The sequence below is a fragment of the Nerophis lumbriciformis genome, linkage group LG05 (assembly GCF_033978685.3).
Source record: "Nerophis lumbriciformis linkage group LG05, RoL_Nlum_v2.1, whole genome shotgun sequence".
Lineage (NCBI taxonomy): Eukaryota > Metazoa > Chordata > Actinopteri > Syngnathiformes > Syngnathidae > Nerophis > Nerophis lumbriciformis.
The window spans coordinates 42,660,106-42,678,396 of record NC_084552.2 but is presented as its reverse complement, the minus strand read 5'-3'; the positions used below and the strand labels follow the sequence as shown (position 1 = coordinate 42,678,396).

General features: G+C 42.6%; 1 protein-coding gene across 4 annotated transcripts in view; it reads left to right on the top strand.

Annotated features, from left to right (window-relative positions):
* chd3 (chromodomain helicase DNA binding protein 3) overlaps positions 1-11,846 on the top strand; it is a 67,308-nt gene extending 55,462 nt beyond the window's left edge. For 3 of the 4 annotated variants that reach the window (XM_061960229.2, XM_072913230.1, XM_072913229.1), the window contains 4 exons: positions 738-933; positions 1,039-1,202; positions 1,474-1,600; positions 5,108-7,334. In XM_061960229.2, coding sequence (XP_061816213.2) covers positions 738-933; positions 1,039-1,202; positions 1,474-1,600; positions 5,108-5,364 — 744 coding nt within the window. In that variant the 3' untranslated portion in view covers positions 5,365-7,334. Of the gene's footprint in view, positions 1-737; positions 934-1,038; positions 1,203-1,473; positions 1,601-5,107; positions 7,335-10,385 lie in introns of those variants that run through there. The other variant, XM_061960221.2, reaches the window with a different exon arrangement.
* Positions 11,847-18,291: the final 6,445 nt, after the last annotated feature.

Here is an 18,291-nt window from a genome sequence, read left to right as displayed (position 1 = left end):
AAAACTAATCTAAAGTATCCACAAACAACAGAAGAATAAGTGTATTACATTTTAACAGAAGTGTAGATAGAAACATGTTACATCAGAAAGTAACCAGATATTAAACAGTAAATTAGCAAGAAGGCAGTGAAAAACTAGAAAATAAATGAATGGATGAGGGAGGGAGGGAGGGAGGGTGAACTGTGGTTGAAGGGAAGAAGAAGGAAGTTGTTGGTGAATCTGGGTGATTTTGGAATTGAAAAGAAAAGAAAAGAAAAAAGTGCTTTGGAGTTGTCTTCATTAGAACTTATTAAATATGTATAGTAGGATGATGTGGTGCTGTTTAGGCAGTCTTTGTAATGTTTAAGGTGTTGGATGTACATGTCCTTGTGTATATTGACACAATATGTAACCGCGTACATCAGCAGCCATATTCGGAACCTTTCTAACCTGTTTTGAAATTGTTCTATTATCATTTACATACCAAATAATATACTGTGATACATATCGTTATTGCAGAAGTCTACTATATATTGCAATAAATCTCAATTAATATATATTAACTTAATATAGATTGTAGGCCATACCGCCCATCCTTACACCTTACTCATGGTGCTGCTGTGTTTGGCACCTTTTCACTTTGGCCCTTTGAGGCGAAACGTCTGGGCCCATGTCCTTTACCCAATTACCCAATTAAATGAAGTTCACTGACTCTGTTGAGTCATTCTGAGTAACAAGAACTTTGTCCCATCTTCCAGCTGCTGGAGCAGGCGCTGGTCATCGAGGAGCAGCTGCGCCGGGCGGCCTACCTGAATATGACGCAGGACCCCAGCCACCCGGCCATGGCTCTCAACGCTCGCTTTGCCGAGGTGGAGTGTCTGGCCGAGTCGCACCAGCACCTCAGCAAGGAGTCGCTGGCGGGCAACAAGCCAGCCAACGCCGTCCTACACAAAGGTCAGCGGGAATGTGGGGGCGGCGTGACGATGCCTGCGGAAGTTGTCAGGGACCAAGTATGAAAGCCTGTCCCACCTGAAGGGTCATTTGTTGTTGTCGTTGCAGTGCTCAACCAGCTGGAGGAGCTGCTGAGTGACATGAAGGCCGACGTGACCCGACTACCGGCCACGCTGGCCAGAGTCCCGCCCATCGCCGCTCGCTTGCAAATGTCTGAGAGGAGCATCCTGAGTCGGCTGGCCAGCAAGGGCATGGAGACGCACACCTCCCTGGTCAGTACCCCATCCCCTTCTTTGTTTGAAACAGCCACACTCAAATGTGTGCAGGCTGCCAGTGGAAAAATGATGGAGGGCGGCCAGAAAAAACACAGAGCCCATCAACCTGCTCTATTTCACTCCACAACTGCTTAGTCAGCACATTTTCTTCACCATCTTTAAACACTTTTCAATGTTATTCTCATTTCCCCTGCTGCTTTTTTTTCCAACCCCCCCTTCACGGATGCCATCTTGCCTAAACTTCATTCCTCTTCTTCCCCCCGTGCAGCCCATCCCTCCCGGACCCTACGCCACCCCTCAGAACTACGGAGTTCCATTCACTCCAGCACCCCCGAGCGCCCTACTCATGGGAGGGGCCAACTACAGTCAGATGCCGCCAGGATCCTTCATATCAGGTCAGTGAGCATCAAGTTAAACAGCTGCTAATGTTTATGTTATCTCAATGTAAACTATATGAAGTTATGCCGTCGTTGATCTTCAGGACATTTTGGACAATTGTCGGCGTGTGTTTCATGGTACATTGGAGCCCGTTCATGCCGACACTCGTCCAACCGGCTGACTCACATCAACATAAGTGGTTGTCGACATAACCAAAACCAAAATTAGCTTGCTTGCACATTTACTTCTAACTTTGGCCAGCGACATAAGGAAAATGGGTCACGATAAAGAATTTGTGATCATTTGTGCATATTTTTATTTCAGTTATTGTGTTTTCATATGACATTTTATTATTCTCTCATCTTATTTGGTTAACATTTTGCATAGATTATGTTTCACAGACCATCTTCAAACCGCTTTCTGGACGTCTCTTCAGGATGCACTGTTTTGTGAGCGGTCTTATTTACGTGCCTCCACTTCGACAGCGTCTTCTCACCGTCAGCCATGTTGTAGTTTTCAGTGCTTCCATATCGAGTCTATTGACAGATGTAAGTTCGATCTATACGCTAATTTGTAATAGAAATGGCAACAGTGGAGGATGTGTGTGCATGTATGAGCCAGTCTGCTCCACAACAAGAGGATAGAGAAAAAGAAGGCGCTTATTGACTACAACGTCGGACTGCAATGGCAGACTCGGGCAAAGCACTTTGGGTAAAACTTTACCATATATGGCGATATCTGCTGATGTCACCAATTGGAAAAATGTCACAAGTTGTGCAAATGACAAACGACTTGTTTAGAGGAAGTATGAAAGGACACAAGATTGTTTTAGAAATATCCCTACAATGCCGCCACTGTTTTAATTCAAATTATTGGGACTTATGTAGATCCCAAATACAGCAGGTACCAATAGGTAAGAAAAGTTGGTTTTGCATAATAGGTCCCCTTTAAGGCTGAAATATGTATTCGCGCAGGTAGCTTATACTTGGCTGGCTCTTCCCCCTCAGAAGCCTCCAGTTGACCTTACGCGCACCTTCAAAAGATTCTGGCTTTACGATTTTAGGATATTATTTTTAGGTTTTGCTTTACACCTGTCCTCTGCCTCAACTTGTTCAGAAGTCGCACAGCCCACCTTCGTGAACGTCTACTTTTCCAGTTTCGGAGCAATATGTACAAAAGAACTGAGCATTGTTTCAAAATGATTAATTCCAGCTCTAACAACTCGCTTCAGTTGCCATTGTTTATAACTACTACACACAGGAAGCTAATAGTTAGTCAACAAGAGTTGTGGTTGCACACACAAGCGAATTAAGTCGTTGTCAGAGGGAACGCAAGCAACGTGACACGAGAGAATATTTCAGCCTTTAATTGTAGTGACAGGAAAAACACGGTCGGCCGGGATTTAATGAGTTGGTCCAAACCAACAGGTTGTCGACATAAACAGGGCCAACTGAAATTGTTCCATTGTACGGTTAATAACAAAGTGTCTGTCGTAGGGCACACACACTGATTGCTTCTTACTGTAAATGACCGATTCCACCTGCTTGATGTTGATGTTGGATAGTATCACCTTCTGTGTTTGACATTCTTCACATTGAAAGTTTGCTAGCACCAGAAATGAACAGAGTTGCTGTTGTTGTGGTCCTGAAGGAACATTTGTCAAACCTAGGAAAGTGACGCTTGCTGGCACAAAGGCCACCGTGCAGGACCTCCACTTGTATGTGACAGAAAAGGACCGTGGATGTAAATAACGACTTCAATCTCAATCACCCTTCTTCATCACTCATTGGCGCACCCCATTCCCATTTTGATTGACACCGCAGGGACATCGTTTTAGAACATCAGGACGCGCTGGCCAGGCCTTGCAGCTTTCTGTGTAGCGTCAAATCAAGCAATGGTGGCAGTACACATCTGAAGGAGAAAAGAACGCCAAGTCCAAATCCTGCTTTTGCGTTCTGGAGCTGATTATTAACGGCCTCCACTGATGACGAGGGCAGAAGGCCGTCCAAAATGTTGTTCCTATTTAAAGATATCATCTGAGGCATTCCATCTTTGTGTGGATATTATGTTGTTGTGGAAAAACGACTCGGCAAAGATTATAAAAAGTAGGAAAACACTCTGGGAATTGGAAAAATGCACAGCGCAGCTCAATTGGGCTCCGAAATGTCAACATAATCCTTAAATGTGAGCGAGTGATGCCTTCCACAGCAGCTCTGTCAATGTCATCTCCTCCTGCAGCTTCATGGTCAGTAAGCCTCACAATGGAGTCCATATGGGGGAGAGTTTTATCATGTGGTCGCCAGACAGACACCTGAAATAGACATTACCAGACTGGCTGCTATATTAAGACATGTCCAACATCAAGACCTCAACACTCCACACTCAGCAGTAATCAGACGTTGTGCAACGATAAAGCGCACGCTGGAGAGCCGTCAATGCCGTCTCAGGACTCATTGCTTTCTCAGGAATGTGCACACTCTCTCCATTGACTTCGTATTGGCTGTGCGTCCAACTTGCCTCCATCTGTAGTCTGTCGCCGGCCGCTTGCTAATTTATATTCTCATAATTAGATCGGTAGTGGCATGTGCTTGCCTCACGCTGCACTCTGCAGCCTCTGTGCATTTCTGTATTGGAGATGTAGCGGAGATAAGTGCGAGGACCCGATCTTTCCCAGCGGCTTCGCCCCGAAGGAGCACGGCACCCAGCTCTATCTTGATTTGTGTAATTTTAGCCTGAAACATCTGTCAAAGGCATTGCATTTCGAAGGGCCAAAGCCTATCGGTGAAAATTTCATTATCCCCGAGCCCCGCCAAGAAAACATCCAGACTTTTTATTTTAAAGCGAGACACAAACCACAGTAGGCACTGCGCTCGTGTAAACGTCGTCTTGTGCGACCTGTAATGCGGTGCGGCGGCAGAAATAGCCACGAGTCTCCCTCGCTCGCCCGGGGCCCTCGCGTGATCCAAGCATGCTGAGGTCTGCTTGCGTTTATACGAGGCCGCGTTCATGATCTTGATTGGGGTCCTGACCCACTTTGGCCTTCACCAAAAAGAGAAAAGTAACCCGGAGTTAAAACAACAAAAATCCAAAGAGTTGGCGACCATCAAGCTCCTATTATAGCCCATTCCCCAGTGGCCCCCCCCACTTCCAACCCTTCCCCCTCATTTGAGTATATAAAACATGTCCAAAAATATGCTCGCTGTGGTTTCCTCACATCTACGACTACAGCTGCACCCTGTGAACCTGCCCCAGTAGTCTGTCCAGTCCAGCCTGTGTTCCCTGTCCATCATCTCCCCCCCAGGGAGCCACAATACTAGCAGCTCTAAATGTGGACAAACACCTGCCCTCCCAGATGCAAGCAGGACACCCATCCCTTCCCGCCAGCTCAGTAGCCTGACCTCCCTGCAGAGGAGGCAAGCAAACTAGATTTCCCAGCAGGGACCAGTAAAGTGTCACATTATCCTGCCCCTCCTCCCCTCCTCTTCAAGCTTCCACTACAGTCTGCCGCTTGTCTGCCCCCACAGAAGCCGCCGCTGCTGCTGGGGCCACCGGGGGACCCGCTGGGGGGGCGGCCGCTGTCAGTGTCTGCCAGAAGACCAAGGAGCATGATGTTGTGCAGCGGCAGCGGGTGGTGGACCTGTGGAAGGACGGAAAGTCTGAGGGGGCCATCGGCCTGGAGCTCAGGATGCCCAAGTCCACTGTGCACAGCATCATTGTCAAGTACCGCCTCAGTAACACCGTGGAGAACCTGCCACGCAACGGCAGACCAAAAAAACCATGAAGACGGTGTGTGGGAGGGGGGTCAGAATTCCGAGAAATTAGCGTTGAAACCTAAGAGGTGAGTGGGGGGGCGCTGTAGAGCCCCGCTGGAAGGAAGAGGAAGCTTTAAAACAGAGACACAAATGGAGCATCTGGGGGGGTGAAAAGTCAAGCAGAAGGAATGATGTGGACAAAGAATAGCCTGGCAAACCAAGAACATGACGTTAAATCAGGAATTCAGAGACAACTTTTTTCGACATAAATTCCTCTGATTTCTGACTCTTTGCCCAAAGAGTCCCCCCCGGATCAATTCTTCATCCAGCAGCAGACTGAAGGAGCCTTTCTCCTCGCTCTGACCCTGTACTCCCTCATTCCTCAACGGTCCTCCTCCTCCGTCTCTGCTCCCCCCCAGACCCAGACCCTCACACACACGCAAACATATAGAAGTACGCGTGCGTGTGCGTGTGTGTGTGCGCGCGCGTGTGTGCGTGTGTGTGTGTGTGTGTGCGCGCGCGCGTGTGTGTGTGTACGTGTGTATGTGTGTGTGTGTGTGTGTGTGTGTGTGTGTGTGTGTGTGTGTGTGTGTGTGTGTGTGTGTGTGTGAGGTCCACGAGAGACTCGCAAATAACATAATGTGTTTGCTTACCAACTGACTGAAGAAAGACAAAGGTGAAAGTTGTCTTCGATGTTTTTATAAACAGCTGGCACACAACTTTTTAAATGGTCTGGAAGTCCAATTCATCAAGATTGTCCTGAGCTGTGTCTCAATTTGAGTACTTCTACTTACAGTAGTCTTTTAATTGCTTTCACTACATAGGTTGTGACGAAAGGGTAGGGACTAACAAACTTTCCAACCAACAAGAAGAAGAAGCACAAATATATTTCCAGTAAGTGCACAATGATCGAAGTCGAATAGGGACGGGACTACACTGTCAAAATCTGTGCACTCAAGAATTAAGTATGTGCACACTCTCACCTATCATTTTGAGTGTAATGGTGCGTTCACGCTCAAAATGCAGTCCACTCTCGTACCTGGATGTTGCACTCAAAATGGAGAGTGCACGGTGCTGGACACTTACTACCCTTAATAGTCACAATCTTGGTTATGTAGCGAAAGGAGAGGGACTAAGTCGAAAAAATGGGTGCTGACAAGCAACCCCTGGTGGTGAAAAGTAGTGAACAAACAGAAAAAGTGAGTAAATATTGCGATTAACATTTCCCATTAAAGTACAATGACAGTAATGGATTTGGGACAGGCACTAAAATGTCAAATTTCACATACTCAAATTGTACACAGTTGTAAAAAACAAGGCACGTTTATTTATAGAGCACAATTCGTATGCAAGGCAATTCAAAGTACATTACAGATGCATAAAATTACAAAAAGGCGAATAAAATCATGAATAAAAATAAAATTATCATAAAAATCATCATGACTTAATTCAATTAAAATCAAGTGTAGATAAAACACTTCTCTAAAGTGTTTTCAACATTTAGGCCTGTCTCACATCTTCTGGAAGACTGTACCGGATTTTAAGAGCATGAAACTGAAATACAGCCTCACCCTCATTTAGTACGTTCATACACAAAATTCAGTGCACTGTCACTACCCGGGTGTTGCAAATAAAACAATCAAAATGGTAAGTGCTCAGTGCTGGACACTTACATAACTCAATAGTCACCATCTTAGCTACGTAATAGAAAGAAAGGGACAACCAAACAAAAAGGAATGGTGCAATCTCTACTTCAATTAAAGCAGGGGGTACACACGCAGACCAGAAAAATTCATAATAAATATCGTAGTGTCCAGGCTAAAGAGCACACGTAAATATAAGCTGCACTTACTTAATTTTTGGACAAATTTTGTATATATATTGGCTGCACAAGTCTATAAGCCGAAGGTGTACACGTTGAAGTATATTTTATTGCATAATGATAGTCAGCGATTTGGGACAGCACTACACAGTACAAATTTGCACGTTCGGGAAGTAAATACACAGCACACTTATTGAAGTGTACTGATGGATGTGTTCGTTTTGAGACAAAGCACATAGTCTTTGGTCGATGTAAAAATATGTTGAAGAGGTTCATTTAGCCTACTGATGTGTATAATTAAATAGTTGATTTATACAGGCAAGTAAGGTAAAGTTTTGTACCTGACAAGTTTCGGCTACCTTGCTTCTGCAGCCTTCATCAGAGGTGTCACGTGATGTTAGCGTGACGTCGTCTGTGACGTGTTATATGGATCACCTCAGATGGGATGGAAAGATGCAAATAACACGTCACAGACGACGTCACGCTAACATCACGTGACACCTTTGATTGATTGATTGAGACTTTTAATAGTAGGTTGCACAGTGAAGTACATATTCCGTACAATTGACCACTAAATGGTAACACCCGAATAAGTTTTTCAACTTGTTTAAGTCGGGGTCCTCTGATGAAGGCTGCAGAAGCAAGGTAGCCGAAACTTGTCAGGTACAAAACTTTACCTTACTGGCCTATATAAATCAACCATTTAATTATATGATGTAAAATCATCTGGATGACCAAGCATCCAAATTTAGAAACACTTGTTTTGCAAGAGATTCCACAACTGACTTTCCTCTTACCTTCCCCTTCATTGAGTCAAACAATAAATAGACGGAGTGAGACAATTGTGCAAATGCGCCGACTGTTTAGTATTCCGGTATTTCTTTTGGAGAATGCAGACGAGAACGCGACATTCCCAGCAGCAACATGAGCATTTTATCAGCGGAAGAATGCTGCTTCAGGTGTCTCGTGGCCGCGTGTGGAAGTGGCGCTCATGCAAATCGCTTGAACCTCTGATTTCCTGCTCTGCCTCTGGATTGACAAACTCCAGCAGTGTGTGGATTTATGAAAGCCTCTTCAAGTCCCAGCTGGAGCCACTCTGCACTCTGAAGTCTGAGCCCGTTGACGGTGCAGAAACACACGCTCGGTCCAGAATAGAACTTTCTGGCACGGCTACACTCGGCGAGCTGAAATGCTGCGTTTGTCTGCCAAGATGGCAGCGCTCTCGTCCATCAGATAGCAGACGGGACCTACAGGGGAGAGCTTTTTATTACCTGCTGGACGTGAGCGGCTTCATCTGGTGCAGTCAGTCCTGAGCGCCAGTAAATGTTTCATTGTTACACACGAGTAAAACTCTTGCCAGCCCTCTTTGTGATCTACCTGTCCTAACAATATCCGCTGCTACTGTCGAACAGCAAACAGGTTGTTGACAACAAAACAGTTTGATATGAAATGCGAGTTTGTTGCTTTTATTTTGACGCATCAGCACTGCTAACAGTACAAACGTCACGATTTGTTGCCGTGTGATGGAAAACCTGAGGCAGCGGCCTCCGGTGGACGAGCCGTGCCACCATAACTGTTTGTTTCAGCGCCCCAGTAGATCGTTTTACTGTTTCACCCAGTCTTCACCTCAATTTGTTTTGCTTCTCGTCTGATACCTGACCCTCCTCTCTCGCTCTTTCCATTCCCTCCGCTGGCCCCTGCTGGCAGAGCGCCATGTTTTTAGTTACTCGCCCCCTTCGGATTCCAAAAGCACACACTTGCGGCCCCCCGTGCGCGTCTGCTGCTCCCCGCTCTCCTTCATTCCTTATCGCATCTTTGATCAGGAAGCGCTGTTATGACATTTTATCTCTCCCCTGTGCGTGTGCTCGCCATCTATTCTATCCCTGGCTTTTGTTTGGCAGAAGGAGCTTCAAGCTCGCTCTTACTCTCCCAGAGAATCTTAGAAAGAGCTCACAAATGTTTACTTCGTCCCCTTTTGCCGCTTTACACCATGCTGCCCAAGGCTCCATTCTAGATCACCTTATGTTCGTCAAATACACTTTCAAACTCAACCTTACAGATACAAGATTGTTCTTGTCCATGGGGAAACATTGCACTTTAAGTGATGCCCGTATTTAGCTGCAGAAATTGACATGGTCAAATAAGCGGTTTTACTTGCAGGAGTGCCCCAGGGCTTCATTTTAAATCACCTCATGTTTGTGAAATACACTTTCAAACTCAACCTTACCGATACAAGGCTACATGGCTCAACTGCCCGTATTTAGTTACAGAAATTCACACGAACTAGCGCCGTGAATGCTAAATGATAAGGAGGATGACCAAAACAAGAACCGCTGACAAGGACTGAAGACAAAGTAGAGCTACTCTTATTACTTTTCAACAAAATATTAACTGGGAGACTTGACAAGCACAATATGCAGAAATATGGCATTTGACGATACAATGTAGCCACAGAAATGCTTTCATTTTGTCTTGTGTGTATTGTTCATTGTTGTTTTAAATGTTCTTTTGTATTCAAGTCTTTTCTTCTGCACATGCATGGGTGAAACACAAGGACATAAGTTGGAATACTCATTAATATTGTGGCTTGGTTTAGCACTGCAATGGATCGATAAGCATCTGGTGGATGGTACTGTATGATTGTAGGGTTTTGTTTTGTTTTTCTTTACTCTGGGACCAAAAACGTCTATGTGCCTTTGTTTCTGTTATCTTGTATTTCTTCCAGTCGTGAATAATTGGGACAATGGTGGTCCCTTTCTGACAAAGCTTCTCGTTGATAGTCCATTCCTGTCTTGTGCAGGTCTACAATCTTATCTGTGAGGACAGCTCTTTGGTCTTGCCCATGGTGGGGGAGAGGTTTGAATGGAAGAGACTGTTTCTGTGACAGTTGTCTTTTATCCGCATAGTGAGTACTTTGCCAAAGGGACAAGACTAATTTGTGTGCTTTGTGTGAGGGTCAGAATGCTTGTTGGTTGCTAAAGGATCAAATACGATCAAATTTCCCTCAATCAATTTTTCTTTATTTAATGTTTTTTTTTAATTATGTCTTTCTCTGCTACAATAAAAATATATGCACCGTTCATGTCTTTGTCAGGGCGCAAATGTACAAAATCAGCAGTGGATCAAATACTTGTTTTTCTCACAAGATCATGTTAAATTGCACTCCCAAGAAAATATTCATAGATATTTTGAAACTAAACTCACACTCTTCTCCCCCCTCCCTTGCAGTGCTCAACGGACCCCCCATGTCTGTAAAGAAAGAGCGGGAAGGAGGTGAGATGCGACGAGAGCAACGCAGCGGCGAGGTCATCTGTATTGACGACTAGGTTAAACACGCACACACACACACACACACACACACACACACACACACACACACACACACACACACACACACACACACACACACACACAGGGTTTTAAGAAAAACAGATGACAGTGACTTACTGACCTGCTTGTGATTGTAGTCACATTACCACACATACGCACACACACACACACACACACACACACACACACACACACACACACACACACACACACACACACACACACACACACACTCACACACCTCCAGACACACTCCTGCAGACGTGCACTTACTGTCCACACACACATTGCAGTTCTCTTTCTGTGCTTGTCTGCCTCAGACCATGATATTCCTCAATGAGCTACTGACCTCTCCCCACGCACACACACACATACACGTGCACACACATACATACACCATCTTTGACCCCACCCATGCTTGCATGTCAAATTAAAGTCACCCCCAGCATGTGTCCATCATCAATAAGCAGGAAAGAACAAAGGTTATCTTCCTTCCTTCCTCCCCTGACGTTTTTCCCCAAACGCTCACAGAAAGTGCTTGCTGCTATCTGATTACGTGACGCCATTCCCGCCATCTTATTTTTGAGGTTTTGTTTGGTGTCGTTTTTTCAAGGAATCAAAGTTTTGTACTTTTGTTGTTTCTCATGAAAAAGAAGAGCTTCTACCAACTGTTTCTTTTTACGTCGTTATAACGAGAAAATCAATCAACGCTTTGTCGTTATTTCACTTTGCAAAACATGGATGTTTGACAATTAACTTCAGAATTAGAATTCTCCTGTCTACACACACACACACACACACACACACACACACACACACACACACACACACACACACAAATATAAATATATATATATGTATATGTATATATATATATATATATATATATATATATATATATATATATATATATATATATATATATATATATATATATATATATATACATATATATATATATATATATATACATATATATATAGGCGATAGGAGGTATATAACACTAAATAGCAACTTTTAACGACAGGAATGGTTCTTGAAAAATGACTTTTATACGCTGCATCATTCAAAAGAACAAAAAAAAATGCCTTAATGAAGTGAACAAATGTATAAAGGTAATTCACAAGCTGATTTCAACCTTTCAATTTGACTCATTTTAAGTTGAAAATAGACAAGTGGCCAGAACATTATTTCCATTCAAATGTTTGCAACGCCCCCACACCCCAAAAAGCACTTACCCAACTTTTGCTTTCTTTCTTTTTTTTAATGATTTTTTTTTTTTATGTCCACATGTCGGTCGCCAATGAAAGTATTTACATAATATTCTTTGTTTGTTTGTAATAAAACTCAATGAAATGAGACCAAGACTTTTGTCCAAATATTAACCAGTGAGAGGAAATGATTGTAAGGGTCATTTTTTTTAGATCAATCCTGGTTGGGGAAAAACAAAATAGCTATAGGATCTTGACAAAACAATACAATACGTTAATGTGCAACTGTCGTGGTTGACACGTCTCTTGAATATTTGGAACTACAGGGTCTAGAGGAGGAGCCTGGCGTGCATTGTCTGCAGTAATTGAGCCTCGTTATTAGTAGAGATGATACCATGATCGGATCGGGGGCTGATATCTGCCATTTTTAACTTATCAGCGATGCTGTCGAGCCCAGCCGATCTTTACAGCACCTGTGTCCCAGTCTTTACACAACTAGAGCTTGTACTCTAGTGAAAGATTCCTTTAAAAAAGATGCACGCTCAGAGAGACACAATATATTTCTATATTCCTTGTTACACACAGAGTTGGGTTGTATTCCTGCCAGAACACCGACTCCAATATGGGAGCAAGCTGCAAAGAACGCGTCGTCTGGAGGCCGCTTCTAAGATACTAAACCTTAGGAGTGTGAATCTTGGGGCACCTAATGATTCAATCCGATTCTGATTCTTTGGGTGATGATTTGATTCAGAATTGACTCTCAAATCAACATGATTTGTGATGCAAAGCGATTCTCGCGTTGTATTATTTGGTATAATAATTATAATAAAACATTTTTAAAACAGGTTATACTTTAGAAAAGCTCCTTCTGGTTGCATGGATATGGCATGAAACTACATTTTAATAATTGATTCTTACAAAAAAAAAAGAATAGGAATTTTTATCCAATTTTCAAGATTATGAATCTATTTGCAAAACCCAAAACCAGTGAAGTTGTCATGCTGTGTAATTCGTAAATAAAAACAGAATACAATGATTAGCAAATCCTTTTCAACTTATATTCAATTGAATAGACTGCAAAGACAAGATACTTAATGTTCGAACTGAGAAACGTGATTTTTTTTTGCAAATAAACATTAACTTAGAATTTAATGGCACCAACACATTGCAAAAAAAGTTGGCACAGGGGCATTTTTACCACTGTGTTACATGGCCTTTCCTTTTAACAACACTCAGTAAACGTTTGGGAACTAAGGAAACCATTTTTTTAAGCTTCTCAGGTGGAATTCTTTCAAATTCTTGCTTGATGTACAGCTTAAGTTGTTCAACAGTCCGGGGGTCTCCGTTGTGGTATTTTAGGCTTCATATTGCGGCACACATTTTCAATGGGAGACAGGTCTGGACTACAAGCAGGCCAGTCTAGTACCCGCACTCTTTTACTATGAAGCCACGCTGTTGTACCACATGGCTTGGCATTGTCTTGCTGAAATAAGCAGGGGCGTCCATGATAACGTTGCTTGGATGGCAACATATGTTGCTCCAAAACCTGTATGTACCTTTCAGCATTAATGGCGCCTTCTCAGATGTGTAAGTTACCCATGCCTTGGGCACTAATACACCCCATACCATCACAGATGCTGGCTTTTCAACTTTGCACCTATAACAATCTGGATGGTTCTTTTCCTCATTGGTCCGTAGGACACACGACATCCACAGTTTCCAAAAACAATCTGAAATGTGGACTCGCCGCGAAGCCGGCGGCATTTCTGGGTGTTGTTGATAAATGGCTTTCGCTTTGCAAGGTAGAGTTTTAACTTGCACTTACAGATGTAGCGACAAACTGTAGTTACTGACAGTGGTTTTCTGAAGTGTTCTTGAGCCCATGTGGTGATATCCTTTACACACTGATGTCGCTTTTTGATGCAGTACCGCCTGAGGGATCCAAGGTCACGGGCATTCAATGTTGGTTTTCAGCTTTGCTGCTTCCGTGCAGTGATTTCTCCAGATTCTCTGAATTTTTTGATGATATTAATGTCAGGCTTGTCCCTGACAGTTTGGTTATGTTTTAGTTTTCCCCCTGTGTTTGTCTTTGTTTCCTGTCAGCGCTCTTATTTTGGTTATTTCTTGCTTTTCTCCCTGAGTTCTGCTTTCCCTCAGCTGCGGCTGATTGGCACCTGGCCACACCTGGTGTCAATCAGCCAGCAACTATTTAAACCTGCCTTGCCATCCAGTCTGTGCTGGAGTGTTGTCTACCTGTTCTTGTTGATGTGTTTGTCATTACTACTTGTCGTCATAGCGGTAAGCTGTTCCTGATAGCTATTTGTAGTTTGCTTTCTCCTAGCTTCTTGTTTTCCTGTTAGCCGGATCCTGTTAGCCGTTAGCTATTTCCAGTTTTTCTGTTTTCTGGTTCCTTTTTCCATTTTGCCTGTTCCTAGTTCCTGGTTTGTGTTTTTGCTTTATTGTGAACATTAAATCATGTTTTCCTGCACCAAGCCTGCCTTCTCTGCATCTTGGGGTTCGTCACCAACACCTCGTGACAATTAAGGACCGTAGATGGTAAAATCCCTAAATTCCTTGCAATAGCTGGTTGAGAAATGTTGTTCTTAAACAATTTGTCACAAAGTGGTGACCCTCGTCCTATCCTTGTTTGTGAATAACTGAGCATTTTATGGTAGCTGCTTAATACCCAATCATGGCACACCCACGTGTTACCAATCAGCCTGTTAACCTGTGGGGTGTTCCAAATAAGTGTTTGATGAGCATTCCTCAACTTTCTCAGTCTTTTTTGCCACTTGTGCCAGCTTTTGTGAAACATGCTGCAGGCATCAAATTCCAAATGAGCTAATATTTGCAAAAAATAACAAAGTTTTCCAGTTCCAACGTTAAGTATATTGTCTTTGCAGTCTATTCAATTAAATATAGGTTGAAAAGTATTTGCAAATCATTGTATTCTGTTTTTTAATTTACGATTTACACAACGTGCCAACTTCACTGGTTTTGGGTTTTGTAGAATTGTGATGAATAAGAGTTGCGATTCGGATGCGAATCGATCTTTTTGTGCACCCCTACTCAGGGGCGCCGCTAGGGATTTTGGGCCCCATGAAAAGAATCTTTACAGGGCCCCCAACACAGTGTCATTATTTTTTCTGTATTATAATTTCATAATCATTAGGGGCCTCTCTGGGCCCCCCTCTATCATGGGCCCCTAGAATCCGTCTCCTTAACCCCCCCCCCTTTTCGGCGCCCCAGCCGCTACTAATCTTCACCACCATGGCGAAAAATAAACAAAGTTTCTTCTGAAAATGGATGCACACTCGGGGAGACACATACATTTCCATATTCCTGGTTACACACATGCAGGAGTTGCATGAATTTCAGGGGGGTGCGTGTCTTGCCAGAACACCGGCTCCAATTTGAGAGCAAGCAGCAATGAATGCGTCGCCTAGAGGCCGCTTCTAAGTTACTAATCCTCAACACCCTGGCGGAAAATAAACAAAGTTTTTTCCAAACCACTGGAGGACCAGAGGAAAAGGAATGGCTAAGTATACTACACACACACTGAGCAGGACAACACAGGAAACTAACTGCTAAACTTTCAATGTAAAGTAGGAATGATCGATCCACATGTCGATACTATCAATACCTACGGTAGTATGGTATCAGTACATAAAGGCTCCTAAAGTGATTAGATCGATATTTATCTTTGTCCTGTTGTTATTGTTGCAAAATAGTGTTTTTGGTAGTGTTTGTTAATGTTTACAAACACAGGGGGTAAGTATGTGGATACAGGAAGATTGAGGGCCAAATCCAAATTATTTAAATGGGAGCCAGTTGAAACCACATTTTCCGAACTACGAGTCGCACTAGTTTATATAGGTACGTTGCAAAAAATGTACAATGCAAAATATGTTTAAAAAAAATACACCATTGCAATGACCTAGGAAAAAGATTTCTAACTGCGCATTGTACTATGATACTATCTGACCATAGTGGAGTTTTTTTCTGAATTAAATGTTACACAAATGACGGCAGTGAGCATTATGGCTGCCGTCTCAAAAGGACATTCTAAACCTATGATGGAATTTACAGACTGACTTCGTATTTCAGGATTTTAAAGACAGACTAGTCTAGTATATATAAGTAAAGTGATACTAACTTATCTTCGTGTGTATTTCTTTCCGATCTTGTGACGTAAAATTTTGCGTCCAGACCAGATAGTTTCAATGTCAATCAATCAGTCAATTAATCAATCAAAGTTTATTTATATAGCCCTTACAACATCCCTTACATCATCTTAGATCTTGTCTTCGTTATTTGCAAATGTTGTAGTCATTAAGGCCTCATCAGGCTGTAAACTTCAGCGTTTACTAGGACGGTTTGTAGTGTATAGCTTCTACGATAAAAGTAATGGCCTCCAAATCTGAGGCCGTACCTCTCTGTCCGAAAAGAGTGGATTGTACCCTCCAGTTTGAGAGTCTTGATATCTCAGGGTCTTGCCCACGAGTGAGAGAAGGTTGGAGTGTCTGCAGTACTGCAGACTCCGGTGAAGCTTTCAGTCTACCAGAGGATCTACAGTACGTTACTTCCATTTTTTGCAGATAATTCCAGTTTTTGTCCTTCTTTCCTGGTGTTTCTTCCACCAGTTTTGTGTGTCAAGCCTCCGTTCACAACACTCGCAGTGTGCTTGGGCTCATTAAAGAGCGCGGCAAGTTTTTATGTTTTGTGATTCAATCAAATTACACGAGAGATGGATGAACATGAAAATGACAGCAAATATATCTCGAACAAAAATCCACACTTTGACAAATAGGAGATTTATAAAATATGTAAAGAAGAGCAGGCAGCAGCTCATTTCTGTCACACTGAGGAAGAAATTGTCAGCCAGTTTGGTAAAATGTCTCACCTATAAGCAGTGTTGGGACTAATGCGTAACTAGTAATCTAACACGTTATTTTTTATATTCAGTAACTCAGTTACCGTTACTACATGATGCGTTACTGCGTTTTTTTACGTTATTTTTTATGTAGTATCGGTTAGAAACAGAAGATCTGAGTGTGTTTTATTGGAGCGCTGCGGTGTCGTCCTTATGTGTCACAAGGAAAATAAATGGCATGCTTTGTGGGGGTGGGGGACTCCCAGACCGTAGTTGAGGGGCGCAGGGGAGACGTTCCTCCAGGGCCTATGTACTTAGGGGCTAACAACCTTCACTTTACCCGGAAGTGGGTCTTTACAGCTGAGGGTGAATGACGAGGCCGGCGGTTTGTTGCAACTTTGTGACTTTATTGGACGCAGCCATCCACCAAGCTAGAGCACTTGCATGCACTCACTGTCGCCGTTCCCTCACCTCTCTCGCCCACTCACTCACTGACGTCACTCACCTCACATGCTGTCATATCTTAAAGGGCCACACACACACACATACGCTACTCTCATAACAACTAACAAGACATCATGGCGAAGCCAGAAGTCGAGTTTCTTAACATGGAGACATTCTCAATACTTTTCTTTTGTCGAGCACAAAGAAAATAACATTTTAGTTAAATGTAAGTTGTGTCTTGGATCAAAGATCCTATCTACTTAAAGTTAAAGTTAAAGTGCCATTATGTTGCAGCTATTTAAAATAGTTTTGTCAATTTGTTCTGGCCTGAAATAAATTGGCCCTTTGAAACATATCTTTGTCTTTGTGTGTTGTATGTAGACCACATTGCTTTCTGAGTTCAGTAATGCAAATGCATGTCAAGTTGATCAACACATTGTATTATTCTCCAGTGCAATAACATTACTGAAATGAAGGCTAAAAGGGCATTAATGGGAGCCTTAAAAAAAAGGAAAAAAGAACTAAATAGTTACTTTTCACAGTAACGCATTACTTTTTGGTGTAAGTAACTGAGTTAGTAACTGAGTTACTTTTGAAATATAGTAACTGTAACTAGTTACTGGTTTTCAGTAACTAACCAAACACTGCCTATAAGCTACATGAAAGATCCCAGAATTTGTTTTTATCTAAATGTTTGCCATATTTAGAAATCATATTTTTTCATATCAATCATACCATATTGAGGAATTGTTGATGTAAATTGTGTTATACATTGAGAACGGGAAGTGGACATATATGTTATTAATCGCTATAAAGTGGAGAAAGATTAAATAAGCTTTGCTTCTTCCTACTTCTCTTTGGACATGTAAAGAGAAATGAAAATATGTAAAATATGTGATGTATCATATTGAAACTGTATACATGTTAGAAATAAACGTTAACCAACCATCCAACTAATATTCCAGGGTTCCTCACGAGGAAACCTCACAATGTATTAAATCCATAAACTGCTATATAATTGATTAACTTGCAAATTAAATCCCATTTTTTTAAACCAATTTTAGGAGATTTCCCATATTATGAAATGAAAATTTGTATTCTCCTCTTGGACACATGTGGCTCAATGGTAGAGTGGCCATGCCATCAAGTTGTGGGTTGCAGGTTCAATCCCAGCTTCCGCTATCCTAATCATGGCCGTTGTGTTTTGGGCAAGACACTTCACCCACCTTGCTCCCAGTGGCACCTACACTTGTGTATTCATGTGCAGGATTTCCTT